The following is an 11,800-nucleotide window of genomic DNA, read 5'->3' on the forward strand; positions in this document are numbered from 1 at the left end:
GGGAGCTGCGAAAGGCCATCCGGCACGTACAGCCGGATGGCTCCAAGAAAACCTTCTCAGACGCCCGCACATTTCTCCAAGAGAAGCGAGGTCAGGCGTCTGCGTCGGCCTCAACGTCGACCTTCCCGGACAGTTTCCATGACGTCTCACACAGGCGTACGGGAACGAACCTTAGGAGCCAGACGGGCGAAGCTTCTGCCCGGTTTGGACCCAAAGTGATCCAGCCTGGTCTATTCGGCACACCGAATGGGTTGGGTGGATCCCCTTTCATGTCGCCGGGTCTTTTCGGTGGGCAAGCGCAGCAGCCGTTCCAACCCACGGACTGGCAGCTGCGCCTGCTGAATTTGGGGGAACAGCCGACGGCGTTCTCACCAGAGATAACCCAGGCGGCACAGCCGCCTAAGATCAAGAATGTTTTGGTGGGGGCCTATGACGGCACCAACAACCCAGAAGACCATCTAATGGCCTACTCTAACCTCATGTACCTCCAGGGGTTAGATGATGCCGTCTGGTGTCGATGCTTCCCGGCTACCCTCAAGGGCATAGCCCAGCGGTGGTTTGGTAACCTACCAGCCGGTTGCATCAACAGCTTTCGAACTTTGGCGTACTTGTTTACGTCAAATTTCTCAATGTATATTCCTGCCAAAAAGACTAGCCTCGACCTAGGGGCAATACAGCAGGGCGACCGGGAGGGCCTCCGGTCGTACGTCAGACGGTTCAATCTGATGAGAATTCAGATTCCAGGACTATCAGACGAAGTGGCCTATACAGACTTCTTTCGAGGTCTGAAGGATGGGTCGACTTTTAAGTTTGACCTCGTCCGGAAGAGGGTTGCTACCCTCCAAGAGGCATTAATTGAAGCTGAAGCCTATATACAGGCGACGGAGCTTTGTGCTGTTAAGCAGCCGTCAGATTCTAAAAAGTCTGATAAAAAAGAGAGCCGGCAACAGCATCAGACGGCAAGAAAGGAAGAAAAGAGAAAAGGGGTCTGGGCAGCTGACCGATCAGGACAGCCGGCCCAGAAGATCAGGCGGAAGTCAGAACCATATGTCCCCAAATACGAGTTCACAAAAGATTGCTCCACCATCCTCCTGGAAATCAAAGACCGGATGTCTCTCGACAAACCGGCTGAAATGAAAAGCCCCGTGAATAAACGGGACAAGAGCAAGTATTGCCAATACCACGAGGATGTTGGCCACGACACCAATGGCTGCTATAGCCTCAGGCGGCTATTGGACCGTCTGGCAGATGAGGGGGCCCTAAAATCCTACCTACCCAAGGCTAAGGGTAATACCCAGGCCAAGAAAGGGCAGGCGGCAAAAATCGGCCCAGCAAACTCCGAGACGGATGAAGAGACCATCTTCACAATAGCAGGCGGTTTTGCCGGAGGGGGTCCTACCATCCGGGGCACCAAAGACAACATCAGGAAGCTGGTCAACTCAGTGGATGAGGGCCAGGCGTCGAAAGACATCTTTCCTGAGGTCCTTATTTCTGAAAAGGACCGAGGCAAGGTCAGGCGGCCTCATGATGACCCCATCGTCATCGAATGCAAGGTTGCCAACCAGAAGGTTGGCCGAATCCTAATAGACACCGGGAGCTCGTCTGACCTAATCAGTTACCAGTGCTTGACCAAGCTCAAGTACACATCCGGTAACATGCACCAGGCTCCTCACCCACTAGTCGGTTTTGGGGGTGGAGTAGTGCATCCGGTCGGATGCATAGATCTTCCGATCCGGCTGGGTGAAAAGGGGCAAGGACGCCACATGATAGTCAAGTTTTTAGTTGTGGAGGAGTTGTCCGCCTACAACATGATATTTGGCCGTCCTACCCTCAACGCATCTAAGGCTGTCATCATCCCGTCCCTCATGTTGGTCAAATTTCAAAAGGATGATGGTATAGTCGGTGCCCTAAGCGGGGACCAGAAGACGGCAAGAGAGTGCTATCTCTCTGACGTCAAGACAACTATGGGTGCAGCCGGCCAGGGCGAGCCCATAGATATTGATAACTGCGACCCAGCAGTCCCGGCTCCAAGGGCAGCCGGTATGAAAAGAAAGGCGGACCAACTGGCACCCGTCAAAAAGGAGAAATAGCAATCACTAGCCGGGGAAAGGTCAGATGACCAACGACCTCAGCCGGCTGGTGACTGCCTTGATGTCATCCTAGATGACAGCCGTCCTGAAAGAACAGTCAAGGTCGGGACGGTAGCCTTCGAACGGTTGGGAGAAGGCTTGCTCCAGCTGCTGAAGGAATTCAAAGACATCTTTGCCTTTAAAGTGGAAGAGATGCCAGGCGTCAGCCCGGATCTTGCTGTCCACAAGCTAGCCGTAGATCCCAAAAAGCAGCCGGTTAGGCAGAAAAAGAGGGATCATGGTGGAGAAAGATCTCAAGCGGCAACGGCTGAGGTCAAAAAGCTGTTGGATGCTGGGTTCATTAGGCAATGCTACTACCCGGATTGGGTGGCAAATGTCGTTCTAGTAAAGAAGCCGAACGGTACTTGGCGGATGTGTGTGGATTACACAGATCTGAACAAAGCATGCCCAAAAGATAGCTACCCGCTTCCAAAGATTGACAGCCTAGTCGACTCAACAGCCGGCCATGCGTTAATGAGCTTTATGGATGCTTATTCCGGCTTCCATCAAATACCTCTCTGGAAGAAAGATCAGGAGAAGACGGCTTTTGTCACTGATCAGGGGTTGTTCTGCTATACGGTGATGCCGTTTGGGTTGAAGAATGCACCGGCTACATTCCAGCGCATGATAAACACCGTTTTTATCAACCAGATTGGCAGGAATGTAGAGGCGTATATCGATGACATGATAGTCAAATCCAAGCTACAGACGGATCACCTAGCAGACCTGCGAGAAACCTTCACCACACTCAGGCGGCACCGGGTCATGCTTAACCCAAAGAAATGCGTATTTGGTGTTGAGTCTGGGAAGTTTCTCGGATTCTTGATTGACCAAAGAGGCATCGAAGCTAATCCGGAGAAAATACAGGCGGTAATTGACATGAAGTCTCCCCGCACTGTAAAAGAGGTCCAGAAGTTGACCGGTTCTCTGGCGGCATTAGGGAGGTTCCTCAGCCGGTCAGGTGACAAGTGCCTCTATTTCTTCCAGGCAATCAGGAAGAGGTCAAAGTTTGAATGGGGTGAAGAAGCAGAGGCGGCATTCCAGAGGCTTAAGCAGCACTTGCATTCTTTGCCAAGGCCAGTGAGCCCCCTACCCCGGGAGGTTTTGTACATGTACCTAGCCGTCTCTGATCACGCCCTTAGTGCCGTTCTCCTCGCTGAGAGAGACGGCATTCAGCTGCCGGTATACTTCATCAGCCACGTCTTAAAAAATGCTGAGCTCCGGTACCCCATGATCGAAAAATTTGGGTTGGCCTTATTCGTAGCAGTCAAGCGGTTGAAGCCTTATTTTTTGGCACATCCGGTTGTGGTATACACAGATCAGCCGCTCAAGCGTACGATGACTGCTATAGAGTCATCCGGTAGAATGATCAAGTGGGCTGTTGAAATACAAGGCCTTGAGATAACCTTTGAACCCAGGCGGGCAGTGAAAGGTCAGGCGTTTGCCAACTTTATTGTCGAGATGACTAGGCCGGTGCACCCGGAAAACCCTGATCAGGTCTGGAAGTTATTTGTAGACGGCAGCTCTACGGTGAACGACTGTGGTGCAGGTGTTATCTGTCATTCCCCGGAAGGGGATAAGTTTGAATATGCACTACGGTTTAAGTTCCAAGCCTCCAACAATGAGGCAGAGTATGAAGCCCTGCTAGCCGGATTGCGCATGTGTAAGGCAGCCGGTGCAAGAAAGGTCGACGCCTGCTCAGATTCACAGCTGATCGTTAGCCAATACCTTGGTGACTACGAAGCCACCCATCCGGCTATGATCAAATATTTGCAGGCGGTCAAAGAGGAGGCTGGGTCCTTCGATGAATTTCATTTGCGACAGGTGCCCCGGTCTGAAAACAATCAGGCGGATGCCCTCTCAAAGTTGGCATCATCAGCCTCCGGTGATGCTCCTAGGACGGTCTTTTGGGAAGTCATTGAAAAACGAAGTATTCAGAATGATCCCATTGGAGTCTTGGACAGAACTGCTACCTGGATGGATCCCATCCGGTCCTTTTTGACGGATGGTACCTTGCCGGATGACCCTTCAGAAGCATCAGCGCTCAAGAAGCGTGCTTCAAGTTTTGTTATGCATCAAGGGGAACTCCTCCGGAAGGGATACCTGCAGCCATTTTTGAAATGTGTAACCCCGGATAGGGGGAGAGAAGTTTTGGAAGATCTGCACGCGGGGTTTTGTGCCTCGCATATTGGCGGCAGGTCCCTGGCCAGAAGAACCAGACGGCAAGGGTACTTCTGGCCCACTCTTGAAGCGGATGCCATGGATCTAGTAAAGAGATGCGACAAGTGCCAAAAATTCGCTAAGTTGATACATCAACCGGCAACAGAACTCACGGCAATCCATAGTCCGGTTCCGTTTGCTAAATGGGGAATGGACATTTTGGGACCTTATACGCCTGCATCAGGCGGCCGCCGCTACATTCTTGTAGCAGTAGACTACTTCACCAAATGGGTTGAGGCAGAGGCGGTAAAAGGGATTAAAACGAAAGACGTGATTTCTTTCATCTGGAGAAACGTCATCACCTGGTTCGGGGTTCCAATGTCCATGGTTTTCGACAACGGACCGCAGTTCGAAACGCCTGTCCTGAAGACCTGGTTGGGAGACCAAGGAATTTCCCATTGTTTTGCATCCGTTGGCCGTCCTCAGGCAAACGGTCAAGTTGAGGCTTTTAATAAGTTGATCTCAGACGGGATAAAGAAGAAAGTAGAAAGAGCTGGTGGACTATGGGCAGAGGAATTACCTCATGTCCTTTGGGCTATCCGGACAACCGAAAAGGGGGCAACCGGTGAGACCCCATTTCTCATGACATACGGCACTGAAGCAGTCCTTCCCATTGAACATTATGAGCCTACTCTACGCATTATGTTATATGATGAGGAGGCTAACTGGGAAGCCATGCGGTTGGCATTAGACGCTCTTCCAGAGCGAAGGGGGAATGCTGCCTTGCGTCATGAGATCTACCGTCTGCGTATGACTAGAGCCTACAACAAGCGAGTTCGTAAAAGACCTTTGAAAGAAGGAGATTTTGTGCTTCGCAAAATGGAGGCAACCGGTAGGGCCAATGAACAAGGCAAATTAACCCCAAATTGGGAGGGACCCTACCGGATCTTTGAAGAAGTACGAGACGGCACTTACCGCCTGGAAACTCCAGACGGAAGAAAGTTGCCTAGAACTTGGAATGTAGATAACCTCAAAAAATACTACTTCTAAGTATTGTACATCTTTTGAAAATTTTCAAATGATTAATGAGAATTACATTCAATTTTGTATACAGCCGCCATGTCTTGTGCCTACCACAAGCGGCACCAGTAATTAATTTTTTCATCCGGTGACACCCATACGGGTGAATTCATCGAAGAGAACATCTCCCATTTGGGTGGTAAATTGTTCTAAGCGATCACACAGGCGGCCAAATCCGCCTGACGATCCTTCGCACCAAAAAAAGGGCCAGGCTAGCAACCCCAAACTTGCAGCCGGCTCACTTTTTGGAAGGACAGCCGGTATTCAATACCGCCGCCTGACTCTCTAAGAGCAGGCCTAAAAATTTGGTCTAGGCCATAATTCATTCAGGGGTATGCTTGCAAAAGCCCAACCGGTGAATGGACATCCTAATCCGGTGTGATTCTTTTGCGAAGTCCCGACCGGTAATTCAGTATAAACCGACTGGCTCCCGAATCTAATGTTGGCACTTAGTGTATATTCGAGCTATATCATATGGATAGTCGCCTGGCTTGCGAAGACCCAGACCGCTATCCAGGGGCAATTACCCAGACGCCATCCGGTTTGGTTTTGGGTCGAAAATTCTTCGCCTAGTTTGCGAAGACCCAGACGGCAGTGTTACCGGTGGGTCTTCTTGGCAACCCTTGCAAATTTCTTCGCCTAGTTTGCGAAGACCCAGACGGCAGTGTTAACGGTGGGGTCTTCTTGGCAACCCTTGCAAATTTCTTCACCTAGTTTGCGAAGACCCAGACGGCAGTGTTACCGGTGGGGTCTTCTTGGCAACCCTTGCAAATTTCTTCGCCTAGTTTGCGAAGACCCAGACGGCAGTGTTACCGGTGGGGTCTTCTTGGCAACCCTTGCAAATTTCTTCGCCTAGTTTGCGAAGACCCAGACGGCAGTGTTACCGGTGGGGTCTTCTTGGCAACCCTTGCAAATTTCTTCGCCTAGTTTGCGAAGACCCAAACGGCAGTGTTACCGGTGGGGTCTTCTTGGCAACCCTTGCAAATTTCTTCGCCTAGTTTGCGAAGACCCAGACGGCAGTGTTACCGGTGGGGTCTTCTTGGCAACTCTTGCAAATTTCTTCGCCTAGTTTGCGAAGACCCAGACGGCAGTGTTACCGGTGGGGTCTTCTTGGCAACCCTTGCAAATTTCTTCGCCTAGTTTGCGAAGACCCAGACGGCAGTGTTACCGGTGGGGTCTTCTTGGCAACCCTTGCAAATTTCTTCGCCTAGTTTGCGAAGACCCAGACGGCAGTGTTCCCGGTGGGGTCTTCTTGGCAACCCTAGTAAATTTCTTCGCCTAGTTGGCGAAGACCCAAGCGGTAGTGTTACCGGCGGGGTTCTTTTGGTTATCCTCGCAGAAATATGTATAAAAAATAACAAGAATTCTAGTATTGAAGTGCAGAAACATAAAAAGCATTCAAAAGCCGGCTCAGCCGGTGAAAATGTTAATATTCAAAATAAAAATTATTACAGCTTAGCCCATCTCATCCGGTGCTATTACAAGATAATGCAAGGCGCGCAGGCCGGGAAGCAGTTGCTACTCCAGGCGAACAGTGAACCGGTCCTATTCCGGTTGGTTCTGGGTTGGATCAGGGTGAGCGGCTGCGTTGGCTTCAGGAACAACTTCTTCCACTTCAGCAGCCTCCGCCTGCCGTCGCGCAATCTCCTCCCTAACCCAAGCGTCATAGGGTCCGGGCCCCGGCTCATTCGCCTCCTCGGCCAGAATGGCAAGATCAGAATATTTGAAGGCGAGTTCCCAGACGGTGAAGTTCGCCTCCGGGTGGATGAGGGAAAACGCCCGTTGCATCCGGTTTGCACAGTCATGCTCATTCTCTTCAATGAGCCTCTCCTGCTCTGACTCCAAGGTGGCCTTGAAGTTCTCATGGGCAGCAGTCGCCTCTTTGCGTAGGCGCTCATTCTCTTTGGCAAGGCGGCCATTTTCAGTCTCCGCCTTGCTCAGCCGTTGGAGGGGCTCTGTCTGTACCTCCAACTTTTTATTGGCATCATCCAGGGACGCCTGCAGTTGGTCAACTTGGTTTTTCAGCTGATCAATCTGCTGTTGGAGGGCCTTGGTCTTCTCCGCCTGTTCCATGCGTATAGATTTAGATTCTAAGCCATGCATGTACAAAGAGTAGTCAGCAACATTATGGGCGTCATCAACAGCCCGTTTGCTTCTCCTTACCTCCTCAGACTTGCGGGTATAAGCTCGTTTGAGCCCCTCTACGCGAAGCATAGCCTGCAAAAAAAAAAAAACAGCCGGTTAATACTGCATATTTAAAAATGCACGTCAAGAAAATTACCGCATGGTTGTTGGAGCATACGTCGGCCAGGTCGACCAGCACCCGGTCGGCATTAAAGGAGTTGATCCCAGGGATCGCCTCCTTCTCGTCCCTAGGGACGCCTTTCAGCATGGCCCGGGCATATTGTGCCCCGTCCGGCCAGCGGGGAGAATTATCTGCACCAGAAACAGACGGTGAGAAACTCGCATATGCTCTGCCTATAGATTGCCGGCTGATTGGAGAATCCCCCGGCTGCGATCGAGACTGTGAATAAGACTTGACCCGCATGGGCAGATCAAGCAGTGTAAGGTCGAAGTTACCTTGGCGGCCCGAACGGCCTTCAGAGGGACCGGTTGCGGTCCTCAATGGGATGGCAGAAAGCACATCCGCAGATCCAGGCCCGTCTGGGACCCTTATTGATTTGCCGCCGTAGTTTGCCGGTCGGCTGTCTTCTGCACCTTGGATGCAGACTCTTGTTGGGTCGGCGGAGGCCTGACCTGTTTTTGAAGGGACCGGGGCATCTGCTTCCCGTCCTGTAAACGAGAAAAATATAAGTTGTGGGATAAAAGGATTGAAATAAACGAGAAGGATCAGACGGTTATACCTTCTTCGCCACCTGGGCAGCAAGTTTTTTCTCGAGATTGGCTTTCCGGATGTCGGCAGCCGACCTAGCCGGTGTCTTCTCGGTGGGCAGCATTTTCTTGGCTTCTTCTGCAGAGGAAGGCACACGGTTAGAATAATAAATAAGCAAGGAAATAAAAGCATCCGGTTCGAAAGAAACCGGCTGAGTTCCGAATACATACGTTTTTTAAACATGCTGCTTAGACCACAAGCGGACAAGAAGCATTCGTCCCTAAAAAATTCATGTTTGGGCACCCAGTTTCTAGGTACCCTTACTATCTCTCCGGATGAGAGGGTGTCAGGAACTAACTCAAAAAACCCGGAGTCAAGGATGGTCTCTCTATCATCCTCCGGGACAGGGGGCAGGCAGCACTTGGTCCCCAAGAGTTCTGGTTTCCGGTTGTAGATCCGGAATTCTCTGTTCTCTGCCGTAGTTGGGGCCTTAACCAAGTAGAACCGGTGCTTCCAGTCCGACCATTTGGATGGCTTGTCCAAGGTCATGAGGTATTTGGGCTGGGTGGTCAAGGAATACCAGGCTCTCCAGCCGCCTGGGCTCCTACGCAAGTAATGCATGTGGGCAAACGCCTCCCAGCCGGGGTTGAGGCCCTGCATCTCGCAGGCGGCGATATACCCTAAAATATTTACCCATGAGTTGGGGGTTAATTGCCAGAGACCTAGGCCATACCCCCTAAGTATGGCTTTTATTGTGTCGTGGAGAGGGAAGCGGACTCCGGCCACGAAGGCCGCCTCGTAGCACCCGAACCAAGCGTTCGCGTTCGGTTGTCCATCCTCCCACCATATTGTTCCCAGAGTAGCCGGGACTTTTATTGTATAGTCACCCCCCAGCGGCCGCCGTTTGATAAAATCTGGCAGCGCAGCCCGCATGAGCTCGCGGTCCTTAGAGGAGACGACGATCATGAGAGGATCGTTCCTATTATCCCAAGAAGGCCTCTCCGCCTCCTCGCTATCCTCAGATTCGGTTAAGTAGCTGCTACTGCTACTTTGAACGTGACCGGCATCAGAGCCGGCTGGGGAGTTGGAGACCTCCTCTTCAGAGCCTACCTGCTCTCTGGTCTCCTGGAGGGGAGCACTCTCTTCGTTTAAAATGCTATCACCCGGGGTGCTAGGAGCGCCCCCGGGTGAGCCTCTCTGCTCTACCTCTCCATGATCTACTTCACCGCCTGAAGCTGGGACCTCAGGCGGCTGCTCATTTGAGCTCCCACTTCTGTAGTTGGGATCTCTGGCAGTAGACCGGATTCTGGCCATTGTGTCCTGCACAGACACAGAGTCGGTCGATATGGGTGTTGAAAAAGGGTTGTCCCAAAGAACAGAGGCGACAGACCCAGTTCTAGACTCAGCCGTACTAATAAACCGGCTGAGTTCACAGCTAGGTTCCGGGTATGGGTATAAGGGGTCCATCTACTTATGGGACCAATGAACAAAAATGCGAGTAAAAGACTCAAACGGAAATACATGAAAAAGCTAGAAAGAATAGAGACGGTACCTAGAAGAAAATCTGGAAATTCTCTGGGATGCTTGCGAAGACGCAGGCGGTTCAAAATCCGGCTGGGTTTCTCTGATTACCCTCTAGAAAACCTTTGGCTAGCTTGCAACGACCCAGACGGTATGTAGACCGGTTGCTCTCAACGAATCTCAACTCCGAATGCTCTCAACTCTCAAATTGCCGGCTGCTCTCAAATTTTCAGAAATTTGGCAAAGTTTGTAAATGAGAGCTCGGGGGACATCTTCTCCTATTTATAGAATTTGTCCCAGAAGGTGAAAAGTCGTGACTCTTTGCCTTCTGCTTTTCCATCCTTCAAAAGGAATCTGAAGAGTTGTAAAAAAAAAAAAAAAAAAAAAAAAAAAAACCTTTCACCGGCGCCACGTGGCACCCTGCCACGTCAGCACCAGTGAGGGGCAAATGTTTGGGGTAAAAATACCCTAAACCCGTGGCCCAATGGCCTAGTGACACGTGGCATCCAGCCGTTGGTCAGCAGGGCTCCAATCCTCTGCTGACACGTGTCCTCTAAACCCTAAAAGGGAAACCATCCCTTCCCCACTATAAATAGTGGAAGGACCCTCATTAATGGGGGCTGGAACATTTGTAGTTCACATTGAATACTCCTCAAAGAGAAAAACACTTACCCCGAGCAATATTAATTGCGGAATTCTCCCATTACGCGAGAAGTAACTCCTACATTACGTGCATTCTACCTCCCGTATCTTTACTAACTTGATCGTCGGAGGCGGAGCTCCTACCCCCAGGAGTCTTCGTGATTTTGCAGGCACAGGCGTCGAAGGGCATTCTTGGAATTGTAACTCTCCCGCGGGACACATCAAAAAACCCCGAAACATCAAGTACTACAGGCGTCATAAGACCAACTAGAGAGCAAAGTTTCATGAGAGCAGCAACTCTTGTTGAAAGCATACTCCCTCAAAGGATCATTCTATCATCCGCTTGTGTATAACAGGTCTTTCAAAAGCAACCAAGCCCTCCAACTCCGTAAATACAAACGACAAATATGCCGACTCACATTACGGAGGTCAGGCGACATTATTGGGTTACTTGGTACCCATAGACGTCCAAGCACTCCCCTGCAAGTATGGCATACAAACGGTAACCAAGCCAAGCAATGAAACAGGGTCAGCCGAACCAGCAGCCAAAGTGTGAATAACACACACAAGCGGCACTATACTTGACCGGCTGCACTACTTGCATAGAAAACCGGCTGTGCTACTAGCGTGGTAAATCGGTCGGCATGTCCAAGCAAAGTGTTGAGTTCAACACCCAAGCGAAGCGACCATGCTATCATTGTCAAGGGGGTCAGCCGGCGTTCTCCATGCCGCTTAACTACTCTACCATGTATGTAAATGCAAATTTTGTGAATATATTAATTTATATTCACAGTAGCATGCACACGGCAAGTTCCACATGAGACTTGAAAGAAACCAAGCCACAAGTATTAGTGACGCGGTTTTTTAAGCTCTTAATAGCAAAGGGGTCAGCCGTCATTAGCACACATGAGTTACGCCATTAAAGTCGGTTGTTAGTAAACGTTTCAATGCCATGGCCAGCTCTAACCACGCATCCGGCGTTATTGACGGTTGTGTGTATACGATTGAAGGCAAGAGCTGAATGGCATGTTACCTCGAACGCATGTAAGCGGCACTATAAAAGAGCCTCCCGTTGAGTTTAAAGCCTCAGCCGGCACTACCCCAAGGAGCATGCTATTACGTATGCAGCTTGCATGAGGAAAAGCCAAAGCATCCGGCATGTATTGCCGGCTGTAAATTGCAGAAGTTGCTACTGCTCTATGCTATGGACAATGGGGTCATACGGCATCGAAGATAACATTCTCACCGGCTGTGTTTATATGCCTTTCATGAGTTCAAATGGCAGCATGAGCATCCGGCCGTGTTGCTAAGACGGTTGTGCTTATTCGAGAGTCACCATGGACAATCCAGATGGCTGGGCATTTGATAGTGACTGGATTCATCCTCCAACACGAGCATTGTTCATATAGGAGCGCTTGAGTTAAGGAATACACAA

At 50.6% G+C, this 11,800-nt stretch overlaps 1 protein-coding gene across 1 annotated transcript; it reads right to left on the reverse strand.

Moving 5' to 3' along the window:
• Positions 1–6,914: 6,914 nt before the first annotated feature.
• LOC110698961 (tropomyosin-like) lies at positions 6,915–7,583 on the reverse strand. Its single transcript, XM_021876465.1, has one exon. It carries the CDS (start codon positions 7,581–7,583, stop codon positions 6,915–6,917), a length of 669 nt encoding a protein of 222 aa, XP_021732157.1.
• Positions 7,584–11,800: the final 4,217 nt, after the last annotated feature.

This window comes from Chenopodium quinoa, unplaced genomic scaffold, assembly GCF_001683475.1.
Source record: "Chenopodium quinoa cultivar QQ74 unplaced genomic scaffold, ASM168347v1, whole genome shotgun sequence".
Classification (NCBI taxonomy): domain Eukaryota; kingdom Viridiplantae; phylum Streptophyta; class Magnoliopsida; order Caryophyllales; family Amaranthaceae; genus Chenopodium; species Chenopodium quinoa.